The sequence below is a fragment of the Bombina bombina genome, chromosome 2 (genome assembly GCF_027579735.1).
Source record: "Bombina bombina isolate aBomBom1 chromosome 2, aBomBom1.pri, whole genome shotgun sequence".
Classification (NCBI taxonomy): Eukaryota; Metazoa; Chordata; class Amphibia; order Anura; family Bombinatoridae; genus Bombina; species Bombina bombina.
Genome location: NC_069500.1, coordinates 290,741,273 through 290,760,670, shown reverse-complemented (window position 1 = coordinate 290,760,670; position 19,398 = coordinate 290,741,273). Strand labels below are relative to the sequence as shown.

Below are 19,398 nucleotides of genomic sequence, written 5' to 3'. Positions count from 1 at the left end.
TGGCGCCAAGTATGACGCCACATCCTCTGACGCCGAAACCGACGCCCACATTTTTTGGCGCAAAAAAAAGTCTGAATACACATGCGTCGAAAAACATGACGTAACTACGAACAACTTCCGGCGTCAACTACGGCGCCGGAAATGACCAAATTTTGCACCAAAAAACTTCTCGCCAAAATTGACGCAATAAAATTAAGCATTTTCTGCCCCCGCGAGTCTAACAGCCCGCAGGGAAAAATAGTCAATTGAAAATTTTTCAAGGTAAGAAAAAAACTGAATTTATGCTTACCTGATAAATTACTTTCTCCAACGGTGTGTCCCTTCCACGGCGTCATCTTTACTTGTGGGAATATCTATTCCCCAACAGGAAATGGCAAAGAGTCCCAGCAAAGCTGGCCATATAGTCCCTCCCAGGCTCCGCCCACCCCAGTCATTCGACCGACGGACAGGAGGAAAAAAATAGGAGAAACCATATGGTGTCGTGGTGACTGTAGTTAGAGAAAAAAATTCATCGGACCTGATTAAAAAACCAGGGCGGGCCGTGGACCGGACACACCATTGGAGAAAGTAATTTATCAGGTAAGCATAAATTCTGTTTTCTCCAACATTGGTGTGTCCGGTCCACGGCGTCATCCTTACTTGTGGGAACCAATACCAAAGCTTTAGGACACGGATGAAGGGAGGGAGCAAATCAGGTCACCTAAACGGAAGGCACCACGGCTTGCAAAACCTTTCTGCCAAAAATAGCCTCCGAAGAAGCAAAAGTATCAAATTTGTAAAATTTGGCAAAAGGGTGCAGTGAAGACCAAGTCGCTGCCTTACATATCTGATCAACAGAAGCCTCGTTCTTGAAGGCCCATGTGGAAGCTACAGCCCTAGTGGAGTGAGCTCTGATTCTTTCAGGAGGCTGCCGTCCGGCAGTCTCATAAGCCAATCGGATGATGCTTTTAAGCCAAAAAGAAAGAGAGGTAGAAGTTGCTTTTTGACCTCTCCTTGTACCAGAATAGACGACAAACAGAGAAGTTTGTCTGAAGTCTTTCGTAGCTTCCAAGTAGAATTTTAGAGCACGGACTACATCTAAATTGTGTAGCAAACGTTCCTTCTTTGAAACTGGATTCGGACACAAAGAAGGTACAACTATCTCTTGATTAATATTTTTGTTGGAAACAACCTTTGGTAGAAAACCAGGCTTAGTACGCAAAACAACCTTATCTGAATGGAACACCAGATAGGGTGGAGTACATTGTAGAGCAGATAACTCAGAAACTCTTCTAGCAGAAGAAATAGCAACCAAAAACAAAACTTTCCAAGATAACAACTTAATATCTACGGAATGTAAAGGTTCAAACGGAACCCCTTGAAGAACTGAAAGAACTAGATTTAAACTCCAGGGAGGAATCAAAGGTCTGTAAACAGGCTTGATCCGAACCAAAGCCTGAACAAATGCTTGAACATCTGGCACAACTGCCAGTCGTTTGTGCAGTAGGACAGATAAAGCAGAAATCTGTCCCTTTAGAGAACTTGCAGATAATCCTTTATCCAAACCTTCTTGTAGAAAGGAAAGAATCCTAGGAATCTTTATCTTATTCCATGGGAATCCCTTGGATTCACACCAGCAGATATATCTTTTCCATATTTTATGGTAAATCTTCCTAGTTAACGGTTTTCTGGCATGAACCAGAGTATCTATCACGGAATCTGAAAACCCACGCTTAGATAGAATCAAGCGTTCAATCTCCAAGCCATCAGCTGGAGGGAGACCAGATTTGGATGTTCGAATGGACCCTGAACAAGAAGGTCCTGTCTCAAAGGTAGCTTCCATGGTGGAACCGATGACATATTCACCAGGTCTGCATACCAAGTCCTGCGTGGCCACGCAGAAGCTATCAAGATCACCGAGGCCCTCTCCTGTTTGATCCTGGCTACCAGGGAGGAATCAAAGGTCTGTAAACAGGCTTGATCCGAACCAAAGCCTGAACAAATGCTTGAACATCTGGCACAACTGCCAGTCGTTTGTGCAGTAGGACAGATAAAGCAGAAATCTGTCCCTTTAGAGAACTTGCAGATAATCCTTTATCCAAACCTTCTTGTAGAAAGGAAAGAATCCTAGGAATCTTTATCTTATTCCATGGGAATCCCTTGGATTCACACCAGCAGATATATCTTTTCCATATTTTATGGTAAATCTTCCTAGTTAACGGTTTTCTGGCATGAACCAGAGTATCTATCACGGAATCTGAAAACCCACGCTTAGATAGAATCAAGCGTTCAATCTCCAAGCCATCAGCTGGAGGGAGACCAGATTTGGATGTTCGAATGGACCCTGAACAAGAAGGTCCTGTCTCAAAGGTAGCTTCCATGGTGGAACCGATGACATATTCACCAGGTCTGCATACCAAGTCCTGCGTGGCCACGCAGAAGCTATCAAGATCACCGAGGCCCTCTCCTGTTTGATCCTGGCTACCAGCCTGGGAATGACAGGAAACGGTGGAAACACATAAGCTAGGTTGAAGGTCCAAGGCGCTACTAGTGCATCCACTAGAGTCGCCTTGGGATCCCTGGATCTGGACCCGTAGCAAGGAACGTTGAAGTTCTGACGGGACGCCATCAGATCCATATCTGGAATGCCCCATAGTTGCGTCAACTGGGCAAAGATCTCCGGGTGGAGTTCCCACTCCCCCGGATGGAATGTCTGACGACTCAAATAATCCGCTTCCCAGTTTTCCACACCTGGAATGTGGATCGCAGATAGGTGGCAGGAGTGATTCTCCGCCCATTTTATGATTTTGGTCACTTCTTTCATCGCCAGGGAACTCCTTGTTCCCCCCTGATGATTGAGATACGCAACAGTCGTCATGTTGTCTGATTGGAATCTTATGAATCTGGCCTTTGCTAGGTGAGGCCAAGCCTTGAGAGCATTGAATATCGCTCTTAGTTCCAGAATGTTTATCGGGAGAAGAGACTCTTCCCGAGACCACAGTCCCTGAGCTTTCAGGGATTCCCAGACCGCGCCCCAGCGCACTAGGCTGGCGTCGGTCGTGACGATGACCCACTCTGGACTGCGGAAGCTCATTCCCTGGGATAGGTGATCCTGGGTTAGCCACCAACGGAGTGAGTCTCTGGTCTGCTGATCTACTTGAATCACTGGAGACAAGTCTGTATAATCCCCATTCCACTGTTTCAGCATGCACAGTTGTAATGGTCTTAGATGAATTTACGCAAAAGGAACTATGTCCATTGCTGCAACCATCAATCCTACTACTTCCATGCACTGAGCTACGGAAGGACGAGGAACAGAATGAAGAACTTGACAAGCGCTTAGAAGTTTTGACTTTCTGACATCTGTCAAGAAAATCCTCATTTCTAAAGAATCTATTATTGTTCCCAAGAAGGGAACTCTTGTTGACGGAGACAGGGAACTTTTTTCTATGTTCACCTTCCATCCGTGAGATCTGAGAAAGGCCAGAACGATGTCTGAGTGAGCCTTTGCCTTTGAAAGAGACGACGCTTGTACTAGAATGTCGTCCAAGTACGGTACTACTGCAATGCCCCTCGGTCTTAGAACCGCTAGAAGGGATCCGAGTACCTTTGTGAAAATCCTTGGAGCAGTGGCTAACCCGAATGGGAGAGCCACAAACTGGTAATGTTTGTCCAGAAAGGCGAACCTTAGGAACTGATGATGTTCCTTGTGGATAGGGATATGTAGATACGCATCCTTTAGATCCACGGTAGTCATAAATTGACCTTCCTGAATTGTGGGTAGAATCGTTCGAATGGTTTCCATGATGAGAAATTTGTTTAGGATCTTTAGATCCAGGATTGGTCTGAAAGTTCCCTCTTTCTTGGGAACCACAAACAGATTTGAGTAAAATCCCATTCCTTGTTCCGCCGTTGGAACTGGGTGTATCACTCCCATCTTTAACAGGTCTTCTACACAATGTAAGAATGCTTGTCTCTTTATTTGGTTTGAAGATAAGTGAGACATGTGGAACCTTCCCCTTGGGGGTAGTTCCTTGAATTCCAGAAGATAACCCTGAGAAACTATTTCTAGCGTCCAGGGATCCTGAACATCTCTTGCCCAAGCCTGAGCAAAGAGAGAGAGTCTGCCCCCCACTAGATCCGGTCCCGGATCGGGGGCTACTCCTTCATGCTGTTTTGTTAGCAGCGGCAGGCTTCTTGGCCTGCTTACCCTTGTTCCAGCCTTGCATCGGTTTCCAGGCTGGTTTGGTCTGTGAGGTATTACCCTCTTGTTTAGAGGATGCAGAATTAGAGCCCGGTCCGTTCCTGAAATTACGAAAGGAACGAAAATTAGACTTATTCTTGGTTTTGAAAGGCCTATCTTGCGGGAGGGCGTGGCCCTTTCCCCCAGTGATGTCTGAGATAATCTCTTTCAATTCTGGCCCGAAGAGAGTTTTACCCTTGAAGGGAATATTAAGCAATTTTGTCTTGGATGATACATCCGCTGACCAAGACTTTAGCCAAAGCGCTCTGCGCGCCACAATTGCAAACCCTGAATTTTTCGCCGCTAATCTAGCTATTTGCAAAGCAGCATCTAAAATAAAAGAGTTAGCCAACTTAAGTGCGTGAACTCTGTCCATAACCTCCTCATATGGAGTCTCTCTACTGAGCGACTTTTCTAGTTCCTCGAACCAGAACCACGCTGCTGTAGTGACAAGAACAATGCACGAAATGGGTTGAAGAAGGTAACTTTGCTGTATAAAAATCTTTTTAAGCAAACCCTCCAATTTTTTATCCATAGGATCTTTGAAAGCACAATTATCCTTGATAGCAATAGTAGTGCGCTTGTTTAGAGTAGAAACTGCCCCCTCGACCTTAGGGACTGTCTGCCATAAGTCCTTTCTGGGGTCGACCATAGGAAATAATTTCTTAAATATAGGAGGGGGAACAAAAGGTATGCCGGGCTTCTCCCATTCCTTATTCACTATGTCCGCCACCCGCTTGGGTATAGGAAAAGCGTCGGGGTGCACCGGAACCTCAAGGAACTTGTCCATCTTGCATAATTTTTCTGGAATGACCAGGTTGTCACAATCATCCAGAGTAGATAACACCTCCTTAAGCAGTGCGCGGAGATGTTCCAATTTAAATTTAAATGTCACAACATCAGGTTCAGCCTGTTGGGAAATTTTTCATGAATCTGAAATTTCCCCATCTGACAAAACCTCCCTCATGGCCCCTTCAGATTGGTGTGAGGGTATGACAGAACAATTATCATCAGCGCCCTCCTGCTCGTCAGTGTTTAAAACAGAGCAATCGCGCTTTCTCTGATATGCAGGCATTTTGGATAAAATATTTGCTATGGAGTTATCCATTACAGCCGTCAATTGTTGCATGGTAATAAGCATTGGCGCGCTAGAAGTACTAGGTGTCTCCTGCATGGGCAAAACTGGTGTAGACACAGAAGGAGATGATGTAGAACCATGTCTACTCCCTTCATCTGATGAATCATCTTGGGCAACTTCCTTATCTGTGACAGTACTGTCCTTACTTTGTTTGGACGCTTTAGCACAATTATCACATAATTTAGAAGGGGGAGACACATTGACTTTCATACATATAGAACATAGCTTATCTGAAGGCACAGACATGTTAAACAGGCTTAAACTTGTCAGTAAAACACAAAAACCGTTTTAAATCAAAACCGTTACTGTCTCTTTAAATTTTAAACAGAGCACACTTTATTACTGAATATGTGAAAAAATATGAAGGAATTGTTCAAAATTTACCAAAATTTCACCACAGTGTCCTAAAGCATTAAAAGTATTGCACACCAACTTTCAGAGCTATAACCCTTAAAATAACGAAACCGGAGCCGGTTACAGTTTTAACCCCTCTACAGTCCCAGCTACAGCCTTTGCTGCGACTCTACCAAACCCAGAGGGGAATACGATACCAAATGACGCCTTCTAGGAACTTTTCCAACTATTTTCAGGTCCTCACACATGCATCTGCATGTCTTGCTCTCAAAAACAACTGCGCAGTAATGGCAAAATAAAGCAATCGATTTTGCCCATAAAAGTGTCTACCAGTTTTATAGCCCATATTAAGCCCTTTATTCTGCTTGAGACTAAGAAAATGGCTTACCGGTCCCCATGAGGGAAATGACAGCCTTCCAGCATTACACAGTCTTGTTAGAAATATGGCTAGTCATACCTTAAGCAGAAAAGCAGAAAAGTCTGCTAACTGTTTCCCCCAACTGAAGTTACTTCATCTCAACAGTCCTATGTGGAAACAGCAAAGGATTTTAGTTACTGTCTGCTAAAATCATCTTCCTCTCACAAACAGAATTCTTCATCTCTTTCTGTTTCAGAGTAAATAGTACATACCAGCACTATTTTAAAATAACAAAATCTTGATAGTAGAATAAAAAAACTACAACTAAACACCACATACTCTTAACCATCTCCGTGGAGATGTTGCCTGTGCAACGGTAAAGAGAATGACTGGGGTGGGCGGAGCCTGGGAGGGACTATATGGCCAGCTTTGCTGGGACTCTTTGCCATTTCCTGTTGGGGAAGAGATATTCCCACAAGTAAGGATGACGCCGTGGACCGGACACACCAATGTTGGAGAAATATTTAATCATATGCATTATCCCAAATAATGAAACTGACAGTCTGAATGAAGGAATACTGATTATCCTGAATCATGGCAAATATAAGTTTAAACACATATATTTAGAACTTTACATATAAAGTGCCCAACCATAGCTTAGAGTGTCACAAAAAATAAGACTTACTTACCCCAGGACACTCATCTACATATAGTAGATAGCCAAACCAGTACTGAAACGAGAATCAGTAGAGGTAATGGTATATAAGAGTATATCGTCGATCTGAAAAGGGAGGTAGGAGAAGAAATCTCTACGACCGATAACAGAGAACCTATGAAATAGATCCCCTAGAGGAAGACCATTGTATTCAAACAGGCAATACTCTCTTCACATCCCTCTGACATTCACTGCACTCTGAGAGGAAAACCGGGCTTCAGCCTGCTGCGAAACGCATATCAACGTAGAATCTAGCACAAACTTACTTCACCACCTCCACGGGAGGCAAAGTTTGTAAAACTGAATTGTGGGTGTGGGTGTGGTGAGGGGTGTATTTGTAGGCATTTTGAGGTTTGGGAAACTTTGCCCCTCCTGGTAGGAATGTATATCCCATACGTCACTAGCTCATGGACTCTTGCTAATTACATGAAAGAAAAAACAGTACACAGTAAGCATTAGAACAAAAAAACAGAATTTATGTCTACCTGATAAATTACTTTCTCCAACGGTGTGTCCGGTCCACGGCGTCATCCTTACTTGTGGGATATTCTCTTCCCCAACAGGAAATGGCAAAGAGCCCAGCAAAGCTGGTCACATGATCCCTCCTAGGCTCCGCCTACCCCAGTCATTAGACCGACGTTAAGGAGGAATATTTGCATAGGAGAAACCATATGGTACCGTGGTGACTGTAGTTAAAGAAAATAAATTATCAGACCTGATTAAAAAAACCAGGGCGGGCCGTGGACCGGACACACCGTTGGAGAAAGTAATTTATCAGGTAAACATAAATTCTGTTTTCTCCAACATAGGTGTGTCCGGTCCACGGCGTCATCCTTACTTGTGGGAACCAATACCAAAGCTTTAGGACACGGATGAAGGGAGGGAGCAAATCAGGTCACCTAAATGGAAGGCACCACGGCTTGCAAAACCTTTCTCCCAAAAATAGCCTCAGAAGAAGCAAAAGTATCAAACTTGTAAAATTTGGTAAAAGTGTGCAGTGAAGACCAAGTCGCTGCCCTACATATCTGATCAACAGAAGCCTCGTTCTTGAAGGCCCATGTGGAAGCCACAGCCCTAGTGGAATGAGCCGTGATTCTTTCGGGAGGCTGCCGTCCGGCAGTCTCGTAAGCCAATCTGATGATGCTTTTAATCCAAAAAGAGAGAGAGGTAGAAGTTGCTTTTTGACCTCTCCTTTTACCGGAATAAACAACAAACAAGGAAGATGTTTGTCTAAAATCCTTTGTAGCATCTAAATAGAATTTTAGAGCGCGAACAACATCCAAATTGTGCAACAAACGTTCCTTCTTTGAAACTGGTTTCGGACACAGAGAAGGTACGATAATCTCCTGGTTAATGTTTTTGTTAGAAACAACTTTTGGAAGAAAACCAGGTTTAGTACGTAAAACCACCTTATCTGCATGGAACACCAGATAAGGAGGAGAACACTGCAGAGCAGATAATTCTGAAACTCTTCTAGCAGAAGAAATTGCAACTAAAAACAAAACTTTCCAAGATAATAACTTAATATCAACGGAATGTAAGGGTTCAAACGGAACCCCCTGAAGAACTGAAAGAACTAAGTTGAGACTCCAAGGAGGAGTCAAAGGTTTGTAAACAGGCTTAATTCTAACCAGAGCCTGAACAAAGGCTTGAACATCTGGCACAGCTGCCAGCTTTTTGTGAAGTAACACAGACAAGGCAGAAATCTGTCCCTTCAGGGAACTAGCAGATAATCCTTTTTCCAATCCTTCTTGAAGGAAGGATAGAATCTTAGGAATCTTAACCTTGTCCCAAGGGAATCCTTTAGATTCACACCAACAGATATATTTTTTCCAAATTTTGTGGTAAATCTTTCTAGTTACAGGCTTTCTGGCCTGAACAAGAGTATCGATAACAGAATCTGAGAACCCTCGCTTCGATAAGATCAAGCGTTCAATCTCCAAGCAGTCAGCTGGAGTGAAACCAGATTCGGATGTTCGAACGGACCCTGAACAAGAAGGTCTCGTCTCAAAGGTAGCTTCCAAGGTGGAGCCGATGACATATTCACCAGATCTGCATACCAAGTCCTGCGTGGCCACGCAGGAGCTATCAAGATCACCGATGCCCTCTCCTGATTGATCCTGGCTACCAGCCTGGGGATGAGAGGAAACGGCGGGAACACATAAGCTAGTTTGAAGGTCCAAGGTGCTACTAGTGCATCCACTAGAGCCGCCTTGGGATCCCTGGATCTGGACCCGTAGCAAGGAACTTTGAAGTTCTGACGAGAGGCCATCAGATCCATGTCTGGAATGCCCCACAGCTGAGTGACTTGGTCAAAGATTTCCGGATGGAGTTCCCACTCCCCCGGATGCAATGTCTGACGACTCAGAAAATCCGCTTCCCAATTTTCCACTCCTGGGATGTGGATAGCAGACAGGTGGCAGGAGTGAGACTCCGCCCATAGAATGATTTTGGTCACTTCTTCCATCGCTAGGGAACTCCTTGTTCCCCCCTGATGGTTGATGTACGCAACAGTTGTCATGTTGTCTGATTGAAACCGTATGAACTTGGCCCTCGCTAGCTGAGGCCAAGCCTTGAGAGCATTGAATATCGCTCTCAGTTCCAGAATATTTATCGGTAGAAGAGATTCTTCCCGAGACCAAAGACCCTGAGCTTTCAGGGATCCCCAGACCGCGCCCCAGCCCATCAGACTGGCGTCGGTCGTGACGATGACCCACTCCGGTCTGCGGAATGTCATCCCTTGTGACAGGTTGTCCAGGGACAGCCACCAACGGAGTGAGTCTCTGGTCCTCTGATTTACTTGTATCTTCGGAGACAAGTCTGTATAGTCCCCATTCCACTGACTGAGCATGCACAGTTGTACAAAAAACGTTTTAAAATAAAACCGTTACTGTCACTTTAAATTTTAAACACTAAAAAACTCTAAGCCATCTCCGTGGAGATGTTGCCTGTACAACGGCAAAGAGAATGACTGGGGTAGGCGGAGCCTAGGAGGGATCATGTGACCAGCTTTGCTGGGCTCTTTGCCATTTCCTGTTGGGGAAGAGAATATCCCACAAGTAAGGATGACGCCGTGGACCGGACACACCTATGTTGGAGAAAAAACACACACAACTTATATAATCCTACAAGTTCTTATGACAAAGCATTATGCATTTAAATACAGGTTATCCAAGACAACTCTCCCAGTGCCTTGCTACTTCTCTGTCTAAAATCCAAATGAATCAAATTGAAATTAAATAAATCATCACATGAACCACATTGCCTAGAAATATAGCAGAAGGGTTAGAACCCTCATTTCTTGAAGCCTTCTGCTAGGTATACTCGGTGACGAAATCAAAGGATGTTCAGCAGCAACGAACTGGGTCTGCATGGGTTAACCCAAACTGTGAGCTAAATGATTGAGATTGATCATTCTTCTAATATTTTCAAAAGCTTGCCTAATTAATCCTATCTGATCTAGTGAGATAGTGGGGTGTTGTCTATAAATTATCATTTTGGCATGTAAACTTAATATGCGTTTTTAAGGGTAATGTATGCATTGCTAGTTTAAGAGTTGTATTGATGTGTGCCATAAAAACAAAATTTATGCTTACCTGATAAATTTCTTTCTTTTGCGATGTACAGAGTCCACGGATTCATCCTAACTTGTGGGATATTGTCCTTCCTGACAGGAAGTAGCAAAGAGAGCACCACAGCAGAGCTGTCTATATAGCTCCCCCCTTAACTCCACCCCCCAGTCATTCGACCGAAGGCCAAGGACGAAAAGGAGAAACTATAAGGTGCAGAGGCGACTGAAGTTTACATAACAAAATACTATCTGTCTAGAATAGACAGGGCAGGCCGTGGGCTTGGTACATCGCAAAAGAAAGAAATTTATCAGGTAAGCATAAATTTTGTTTTCTTTTGCATGATGTACCGAGTCCACGGATTCATCCTAACTTGTAGGATACCAATACCAAAGCTTTAGGACACGGATGAAGGGAGAGGCAAGACAGGAACCTAAACGGAAGGCACCACTGCTTGCAAAACCTTTCTCCCAAAAATAGCCTCCGAAGAAGCAAAAGTATCAAATTTATAAAAAATTTAAAAGGTATGAAGCGACGACCAAGTCACAGCCTTACAAATCTGTTCAACAGAAGCATCATTTTTAAAAGCCCATGTGGAAGCTACCGCTCAAGTAGAATGAGCTGTAATCCTTTCAGGAGGCTGCTGTCCAGCAGTCTCATAAGCCAAACGGATGATGCTTTTCAGTCAAAAGGAAAGAGAAGTCGCCGTAGCCTTTTAACCCCTACGCTTTCCAGAATAGACAACAAACAAAGAAGATGTTTGACGAAAATCTTTGGTTGCCTGCAAATAAAATTTCAAAGCACGAACCACGTCCAAGTTCTTACAAGAAGGATTAGGACACAGAGAAGGAACAACAATTTCTTGATAGATATTCCTGTTAGTAACAACCTTAGGTAGGAACCCAGGCTTGGTACGCAAAAACACCTTATCAGCATGGAACACAAGATAAGGAGAGTCACATTTTAATGCAGATAGTTCAGAAACTCTTCGAGCTGAAGAGATAGCAACTAGGAACAAAACTTTCCAAGATAAAAGCTTAATATCTATGGAATGCATGGGTTCAAACGGAACCCCCTGAAGAACTCTAAGAACTAAATTTAGACTCCATGGCGGAGCAATAGGTTTAAACACAGGCTTAATTCTAACTAAAGCCTGACAAAAAGCCAGAACGTCTGGAACATCTGCCAGACGCTTGTGCAACAAAATAGACAGAGCAGATATCTGTCCCTTTAGGGAACTAGCTGATAACCCTTTCTCCAATCCCTCTTGGAGAAAAGACAAAATCCTAGGAATCCTGATTTTACTCCAGGAGAAGCCTTTGGATTTGCACCAAAAAAGATATTTACGCCATATCGTATGATAAATGTTCCTGGTAACAGGCTTTCCAGCCTGAATCAAGGTATTTATGACTGATTTAGAGAAACCCCGCTTTGATAGAATCAAGCGTTCAATCTCCAAGCAGTCAGTTGCAGAGAAATTAGATTTGGATGCTTGAAAGGACCTTGAATCAGAAGGTCCTGTCTTAATGGCAGAGACCATGGTGGAAAGGATGACATGTTCACCAGGTCTGCATACCAAGTCCTGCGTGGCCACGCAGGCGCTATCAAAATCACTGATGCTCTCTCCTGTTTGATTCTGGCAATCAGACGTGAAAGGAGAGGGAAAGGTGGAAACACACATAAGCCAGGTTGAACGACCAGGGTACTGCTAGAGCATCTATCAGTACAGCCTGAGGATCCCTTGACCTGGAGCCTTAACGAGGAAGTTTGGCGTTCTGACGAGACGCCATCCGATCCAACTCTGGTGTGCCCCATAGCCGAACCAGCTGAGCAAACACCTCCGGATGGAGTTCCCACTCCCCCGGATGAAAAGTCTGACAGCTTAGAAAATCTGCTTCCCAGTTCTCTACACCTGGGATATAGATCGCTGACAGATGGCAAGAGTGAGCCTCTGCCCATTGGATTATCCTTGAGACCGCTATCATCGCTAAGGAACTCTTTGTTCCGTCCTGATGATTGATATAAGCCACAGTTGTGATGTTGTCCGACTGAAATCTGATGAATCTGGCCAAAGCCAGCTGAGGCCATGCCTGGAGAGCATTGAATATCACTCTTAATATTTATCGGTAGGAGAGCCTCCTCCACAAACCCTTAGCTTTCAGGGAATTCCAGACTGTACCCCAGCCCAGAAGACTGGCGTCTGTCGTCACTATAACCCATTCTGGCCTGCGGAAACACATTCCCTGGGACAGATGATCCTGTGACAACCACCAAAGAAGAGAGTCTCTGGTCTCTTGATCCAAATTTATCTAAGGAGATAAATCCACATAATCCCCATTCCACTGATTGAGCATGCATAGTTGCAGTGGTCTGAGATGCAAGCGAACAAACGGAACTATGTCCATTGCCGCTACCATTAGTCCGATTACCTCCATACACTGAGCCACTGACGGCCGAGGAATGGAATGAAGAGCTCGGCAGGTGGACAAAATCTTTGATTTCCTGACCTCCGTCAGAAATATTTTCATGTCCACCGAGTCTATCAGAGTCCCTAGAAATTAAACTCTTGTGAGGGGGGAAAGAGAATTCTTTTTTACGTTCACTTTCCACCCGTGAGACCTTAGAAAGGCCAACACTAAGTTTGTGCGAGACTTGGCTAGTTGGAAGGACGATGCTTGAATTAGAATGTCATCTAGATAAGGCGCCACTGCTATGCCCCGTGGCCTTAGAAACGCCAGAAGGGACCCTAGCACCTTCGTGAAGATTTGCGGCGCCGTGGCCAACCCGAAAGGAAGAGCCACAAACTGATAATGCTTGTCCAGAAAGGCGAACCTGAGGAACTGGTGATGATCTTTGTGGATAGGAATGTGCAGATACGCATCCTTTAAGTCCACGGTGCTCATATATTGACCCTCCTGGATCAATGGTAAGATAGTCCGAATGGTCTCCATCTTGAAAGATGGAACTCTTAGGAATTGGTTTAGGATCTTGAGATCCAGAATTGGTCTGAAGGTTCCCTCCTTTTTGGGAACTATAAACAGATTGGAGTAGAACCCCTGCCACTGTTCTGCTTTTGGAACTGGGCAGATCACTCCCATGGTAAAAAGGTCTTCTACACAGCGTAAGAACGCCTCTCTTTTTGTCGGGTTTACAGACAATTGAGAAAGATGGAACCTCCCCCTTGGAGGGGAATCCTTGAAATCTAGAAGGTATCCCTGGGTTACAATTTCTACTGCCCAGGAATCCTGAACGTCTCTTGCCCAGGCCTGAGCAAAGAGAGAGAATCTGCCCCCTACTAGATCCGGTCCCGGATCGGAGGCTACCACATAATTATTTTGTTTGGTCCTTGTCTTATTTGACTTATCCTGAGGGAGGGTATGACCCTTCCCTCCAGTAATGTCTGAAATGATCTCTTTCAATGCAGGCCCGAATAGGGTTTTACCTTTGAAAGGGATGGACAAAAGCTTAGATTTAGATGACACATCAGCTGACCAGGACTTAAGCCATAACGCTCTACGCGCTAAAATGGCAAAACCTGAATTCTTAGCCGCTAATTTAGCAAGATGAAAAGCGGTGTCTGTAATAAAAGAATTAGCCAACTTAAGAGCCTTAATTCTGTCCAAAATATCATCTAGTGGGGTCTCCATCTGAAGAGCCTCTTCTACAGCCTCAAACCAAAAGTCAGCTGCAGTGGTTACAGGAACAATGCATGCTATAGGTTGAAGAAAAAAACCTTGATGAACAAAAATGTTCTTTAGGAGACCCTCTAATTTTTTATCCATAGGATCAATGAAAGCACAACTGTCTTCAATAGGTATAGTTGTATGCGTAGCCAGGGTAGAAATAGCTCCCTCCACCTTAGGGACCATCTGCCATGAGTCCTTTATGGTATCAGAAATAGGAAACATTTTCTTAAAAACAGGAGGGGGAGAGAACGGAATACCTGGTTTATCCCACTCCTTAGTAACAATGTCCGAAAACCTCTTAGGGACCGGAAACACATCAGTGTAAACAGGAACCTCTAAATATTTGTCCATTTTACACAATTTCTCTGGAACTACAATAGGGTCACAATCATCCAGAGTAGCTAAAACCTCCCTGAGCAATAAGTGGAGGTGCTCTAGCTTAAATTTAAATGCCGTCATATCTGAATCTGTCTGAGAGAACATCTTTCCTGAATCAGAAATCTCTCCCTCAGACAGCAAATCCCTCATCCCTACTTCAGAATAGGGAACAGGGAATGTGAGGGAATATCGGATACGGCTACTAAAGCGTCAGAAGGCTCAGCATTTGTTCTTAACCCAGAGCTACTGTGCTTCCCTTGCAACCCAGGCAGCTTAGATAAAACCTCTGTGAGGGTAGTATTCATAACTGAAGCCATATCTTGCCAGGTGAAAGAATTAGACGCACTAGAAGTACTTGGCGTCGCTTGTGCGGGCGTTACTGGTTGTGACACTTGGGGAGAACTAGATGGCAAAACCTGATTTCCTTCTGTCTGAGAATCATCTAATGCCAAACTTTTATAAGTCAAAATATGCTGTTTGCAATATATAGACATATCAGTACAAGTGGGACACATTCTAAGAGGGGGTTCCACAATGGCTTCTAAACAAATTGAACAATGAGTTTCCTCAGTGTCAGAAATGTTTAACAGACTAGTAATAAAGCAAGCAAGCTTGGAAAACACTTTATTTAATGAAAAAAACACAATTTGCAAATACGGTACTGTGCCTTTAAGAGAAAAAAAGGCATACACAAACTGCAAAACAGGTTAAAATTGCTTCAATTTTTCTGAAATTTTAACAGTGTACCCACTAAGCTTTAGAAGGATTGCACCACAAGTTAATAAGCAATAAACCCCCAAATGAAAAAAACGTATTGAAATATGTTTAAAACCGGTTAACACCCCCTAAAGCACCTTGCCACAGCTCTGCTGTGGCCCTACCTGCCCTCAGGAAGCGATAATATGGGGTTTAAAGCTTCAATTAGTCCCTCAGAAGACTCTCAGGACCTCAGGAGAAGTTGCTTGCTGCTTGTAAATGTAGGCCCCGCCCACCTCACTCGATCTTGCTGGTGCCTACACAAAACTAACAAACCCTGCCTGAAAGCTATGTGGGTTATAAACAACCCCAAAGAACCCTCAAGCAAATGTCCCATAAAACAGAAAACGTTACTCCCAGACACAAAAACGTTTGTCCAAAATTCACATAACAAACTGAGTGCCCACAAAAAATTAACCCTTTCTGCAAGCTAGTAAAAACCTCTGATAACACTATGATTACTGCTTACCCTTCCCCTAATGGGGACACTGTCAGCCTTTCTGAGTTAACACAGTCTCTGCAGAAAATATGACTGAACATACCTCATTGCTGTATAGCAAGAAACCGTTCCTCACACTGAAGTTTTAGCTTCTGTGGGAACAGCAGTGGACCTTAGTTACAAATGCTAAGATCATCATCCTCCAGGCAGAAATCTTCATCTATGTCCTGCCTGAGAGTAAATAGTACAACACCGGTACCATTTAAAAATAACAAACACTTGATTGAAGATAAAATAAAACTAACAGTTTAACAACACCTCTTCTCTTTACTCTTCCTGCTTAGAGTCAGCAAAGAGAATGACTGGGGGGTGGAGTTAAGGGGGGAGCTATATAGACAGCTCTGCTGTGGTGCTCTCTTTGCTACTTCCTGTCAGGAAGGACAATATCCCACAAGTTAGGATGAATCCGTGGACTCAGGTACATCATGCAAAAGAAAAACATTAAATAAGGTATCACCTTTAAGAAATAAATAAATGTTTAGTAGGAGGCCGTGATGGAGTGTATAAACTCATCCCTGTAGAAAGGGTTCATTTCTCTACAGGGAAAATACCATCACGAAAGAAGCAAAATGCTGTACGGCTTGCCCGCTCAATGCTGAAACCATTCCTATTGATAACAGTCAAACAACAAGAAGCCAATTAACAACAGCGGAGAACAGTTAGAGGGCTATGTAAGGCAGCTCTTGCAAGCAAGGTTAGATTCATTTGGATCTCAGACAGGGAAGTAGCAAGACACTGCGAGAGTTGTCTTGGGTAACCTGTATTTAAATGCATAATGCTTTATCATAAGAACTTGCAGGATTATATAACTTGTGTGTGTTTTTTTTGTTCTAAAGCAGATAACTTTGCATGTGTACTGTTTTTTTGCTTGTTTGTTTAAAGGGACAGTCTACACCAGATTTGTTATGGTTTAAAAAGATAGATACCATGCCTCTGGATCCACTAATATTTTTATTCCACCTCTATCCAAAGCTCCAGTCCAAAGCCCATAAAAAACTATGCCAGCTCATGATCAATAGTGCAAACCAATTGATTCCTCGCCTGTGGAAGAAGGATACTATTCCCACCATCCAAATATGGAAACAAGAAATACACAAAAACCTTAAATTAGAGAGATATCACTATCTATTATCCAACACTTTAGACATTTACCACGAAATAGTGTTTTTGTGGGAATCTCGAACCCTACCACAAAGTCATAGCTCCAACTGACCAACTAAGGCCACGCCTTTAAGCTTAATCTAAGCATATAAATATTTTGGGGGGCCTGGGGTTTAACTCCGTTAACTCATTTAATACAGATAAAGCCTTATACACTTCTTAATAGGATTGGTGTATTCACTCTGATTAACCTTGTTATTTTGTTGTTTGTTTATTTATGTTATATTATGTTATATTATTATTCATTGTTATTTAATACAAATCTATGGTACTACTGTAGAAACTTTTTCCGGACCTGCTCATTGTGAGTAGTCAGGATTGAATACTTTACAAATCATTGCCATAAATCTATAAGGACAATATAAGAATATGGACATTCTGGATTTTATGGCAAATGTTATGGAACTTCTAATGTCTATCCTGTAAAAGCTTTTGTTAATGACTTGCATATTTAAAAAAAAAAAAAAGATAGATAATCCCTTTGTTACCCATTCCCTAGTTTTGCATAACCACCACAGTTATATTACTATATGTTTTACCTCTGTGATTACCTTGTATCTAAGCCTCTGCAGACTGCCCCCTTATCGCAGTGCTTTTGACAGACATACAGTTTATCCAATCAGTGCAGACTCCTAAATAACTCCATGGGAGTGAGCACAATGTTATCTATATGCCAAACTTGAACTAGTACTGTCTAACTGTGAAAAACTTTCAAAATGCTGTGAGCTAAAAGGCGGTTTTCAATGGTTTAGAAATCAGTTTGAGCCTACCTAGGTTTAGCTTTTGAAAAATACCACCAAGGGAACAAAGCAAATTTATTGATAAAAGTCAAATGGAAAGTTGTTTAAAATGTCATGCCCTATCTGAATCATGAAAGTTTAACTTTGACTAGACTGTCTCTTTAACTACAAAAGGGTGGTTGTTTAACCCTTTAACTGAAAGTAAAAACTCTGTTCATGTATGAATGATGTCGCTTCAAAATACCAGCAGCCAAAATCCTAGAAATAATCACTACCATTTTTTTTAAATGGTTATTCATCTAAAAGTCCATTTATTAATGTACACAAATTGTGTTCACTATAACACGTTCATGACATTAACAACAACATTGGAATCTGTAAGTAATATGTTATTTCCACCACATAAAATACAGAAATGAAATCAATAGGGAGAAAGCCTTAAGGGAACAGTCAACACCAGATTTTTTGTTGTTGTTTAAAAAGATAGATAATCCCTTTATTACCCATTCCCCAGTTTTGCATAACCAACAGTTAAAATAATACACTTTTAACCTCTGTGATTACCTTGTCTCTAAGCCTCTGCAAACTGCCCCCTTATTTCAGTTCTTTTGGCAGACTTGCATTTTAGCCAATCAGTGCTCACTCCTAGGTAACTTCATGTGCGTGAGCTCAATGGTATCTATATGAAAACACATGAACTAACTCTCTCTAGTGGTGAAAAATTGTCAAAATGCATTCAGATTAGAGGTGGTCTTCTAGGTTTAAGAAATTAGCATATGAACCTCCTAGGTTTAGCTTTTAACTAAGAATACCAAAGAACAAAGCAAAATTGTTGATAAAAGTAAATTGGAAAGTTGATTAAAATGGCATGCCCTATTTGAATCATGAAATGTTTTTTTGGACTTGACTGTCCCTTTAACTAAAATAGAAAGGTATCAAGAAGCCAATTGCAAACACAGCTAAGAAAGCCTTTACCTCAAACAAGCTGCCGTTCTCCTGACAACTTTCATGACAAAGCCATAAAACAAGAGGAGCCACATATTCAGGTTTCAGAGCGTCCACAAGATCTAAAAATAAAAAAAGAAAGAAAGAGTGTTCAGCTTGAAAACCGACATTAGTTTATAAATGATATCGTACTAGCATGTAGCAGTGCTTCGTCAGCCTAATGTAGTTCTGTTTTATTACATATATTACTGTAAAAGCTTTAGCAATTGAGTTTGTGCATCAGAGAGGAAATTACAGTACAATGTTATGTCAAAACATCTTTTTCTACAAGGTCTTCTGAAGGGCAGACATTTCAGTCTTCCAAAGCTGTTGGATTAACTAGATTTTAACCTCTAGGCTGCAAAAAAGGCTGCAGTAAACCAATAGGTTATTGAGTATATAAGTAAATATATATTAACAAAAGCAGATAAATATAATTCATGCTTCCAAGTGAATTATTCCATTACTCTGACTTAAAGGGACGTTAATCTCCTGAGTACAACTGCAGTCAGTGGCGTAGCGTGGGTTGTCAGCGCCCAGGGCAAGGCAAGTATTGTGCCCCCTAACCCATTAGCACTGACTGAGTCTCTTCCACCAGTAAAGTGATGCATTTGTGAGTGCGCACGGTAGCGCATAGGGTTGCTACCTTTTGCCCAGAATATTCCTGGACACTTTTTAAAAGGGGGTGGAGAGGGTGTGTCTCAGGGTGTGGCTTGGGGGCGTGGCTTCTCGCAGCCACAAATTCAATATGAAAACAAATTTTTTTATATGTGTATATATATATATATATATATATATATATATTACTATATTATATATATATTACTATATTATATAT

The 19,398-nt window shown here is 42.5% G+C and overlaps 1 protein-coding gene across 2 annotated transcripts in view; it reads right to left on the bottom strand.

Annotated features, from left to right (window-relative positions):
• The window catches only part of HSD17B4 (hydroxysteroid 17-beta dehydrogenase 4), a 790,821-nt gene that overhangs the window by 556,933 nt on the left and 214,490 nt on the right, over positions 1–19,398 (bottom strand). For both annotated transcript variants that reach the window (XM_053701594.1, XM_053701593.1), the window contains exon 10: positions 18,552–18,643. In XM_053701594.1, coding sequence (XP_053557569.1) covers positions 18,552–18,643 — 92 coding nt within the window. The remainder of the gene's footprint in view (positions 1–18,551; positions 18,644–19,398) is intronic.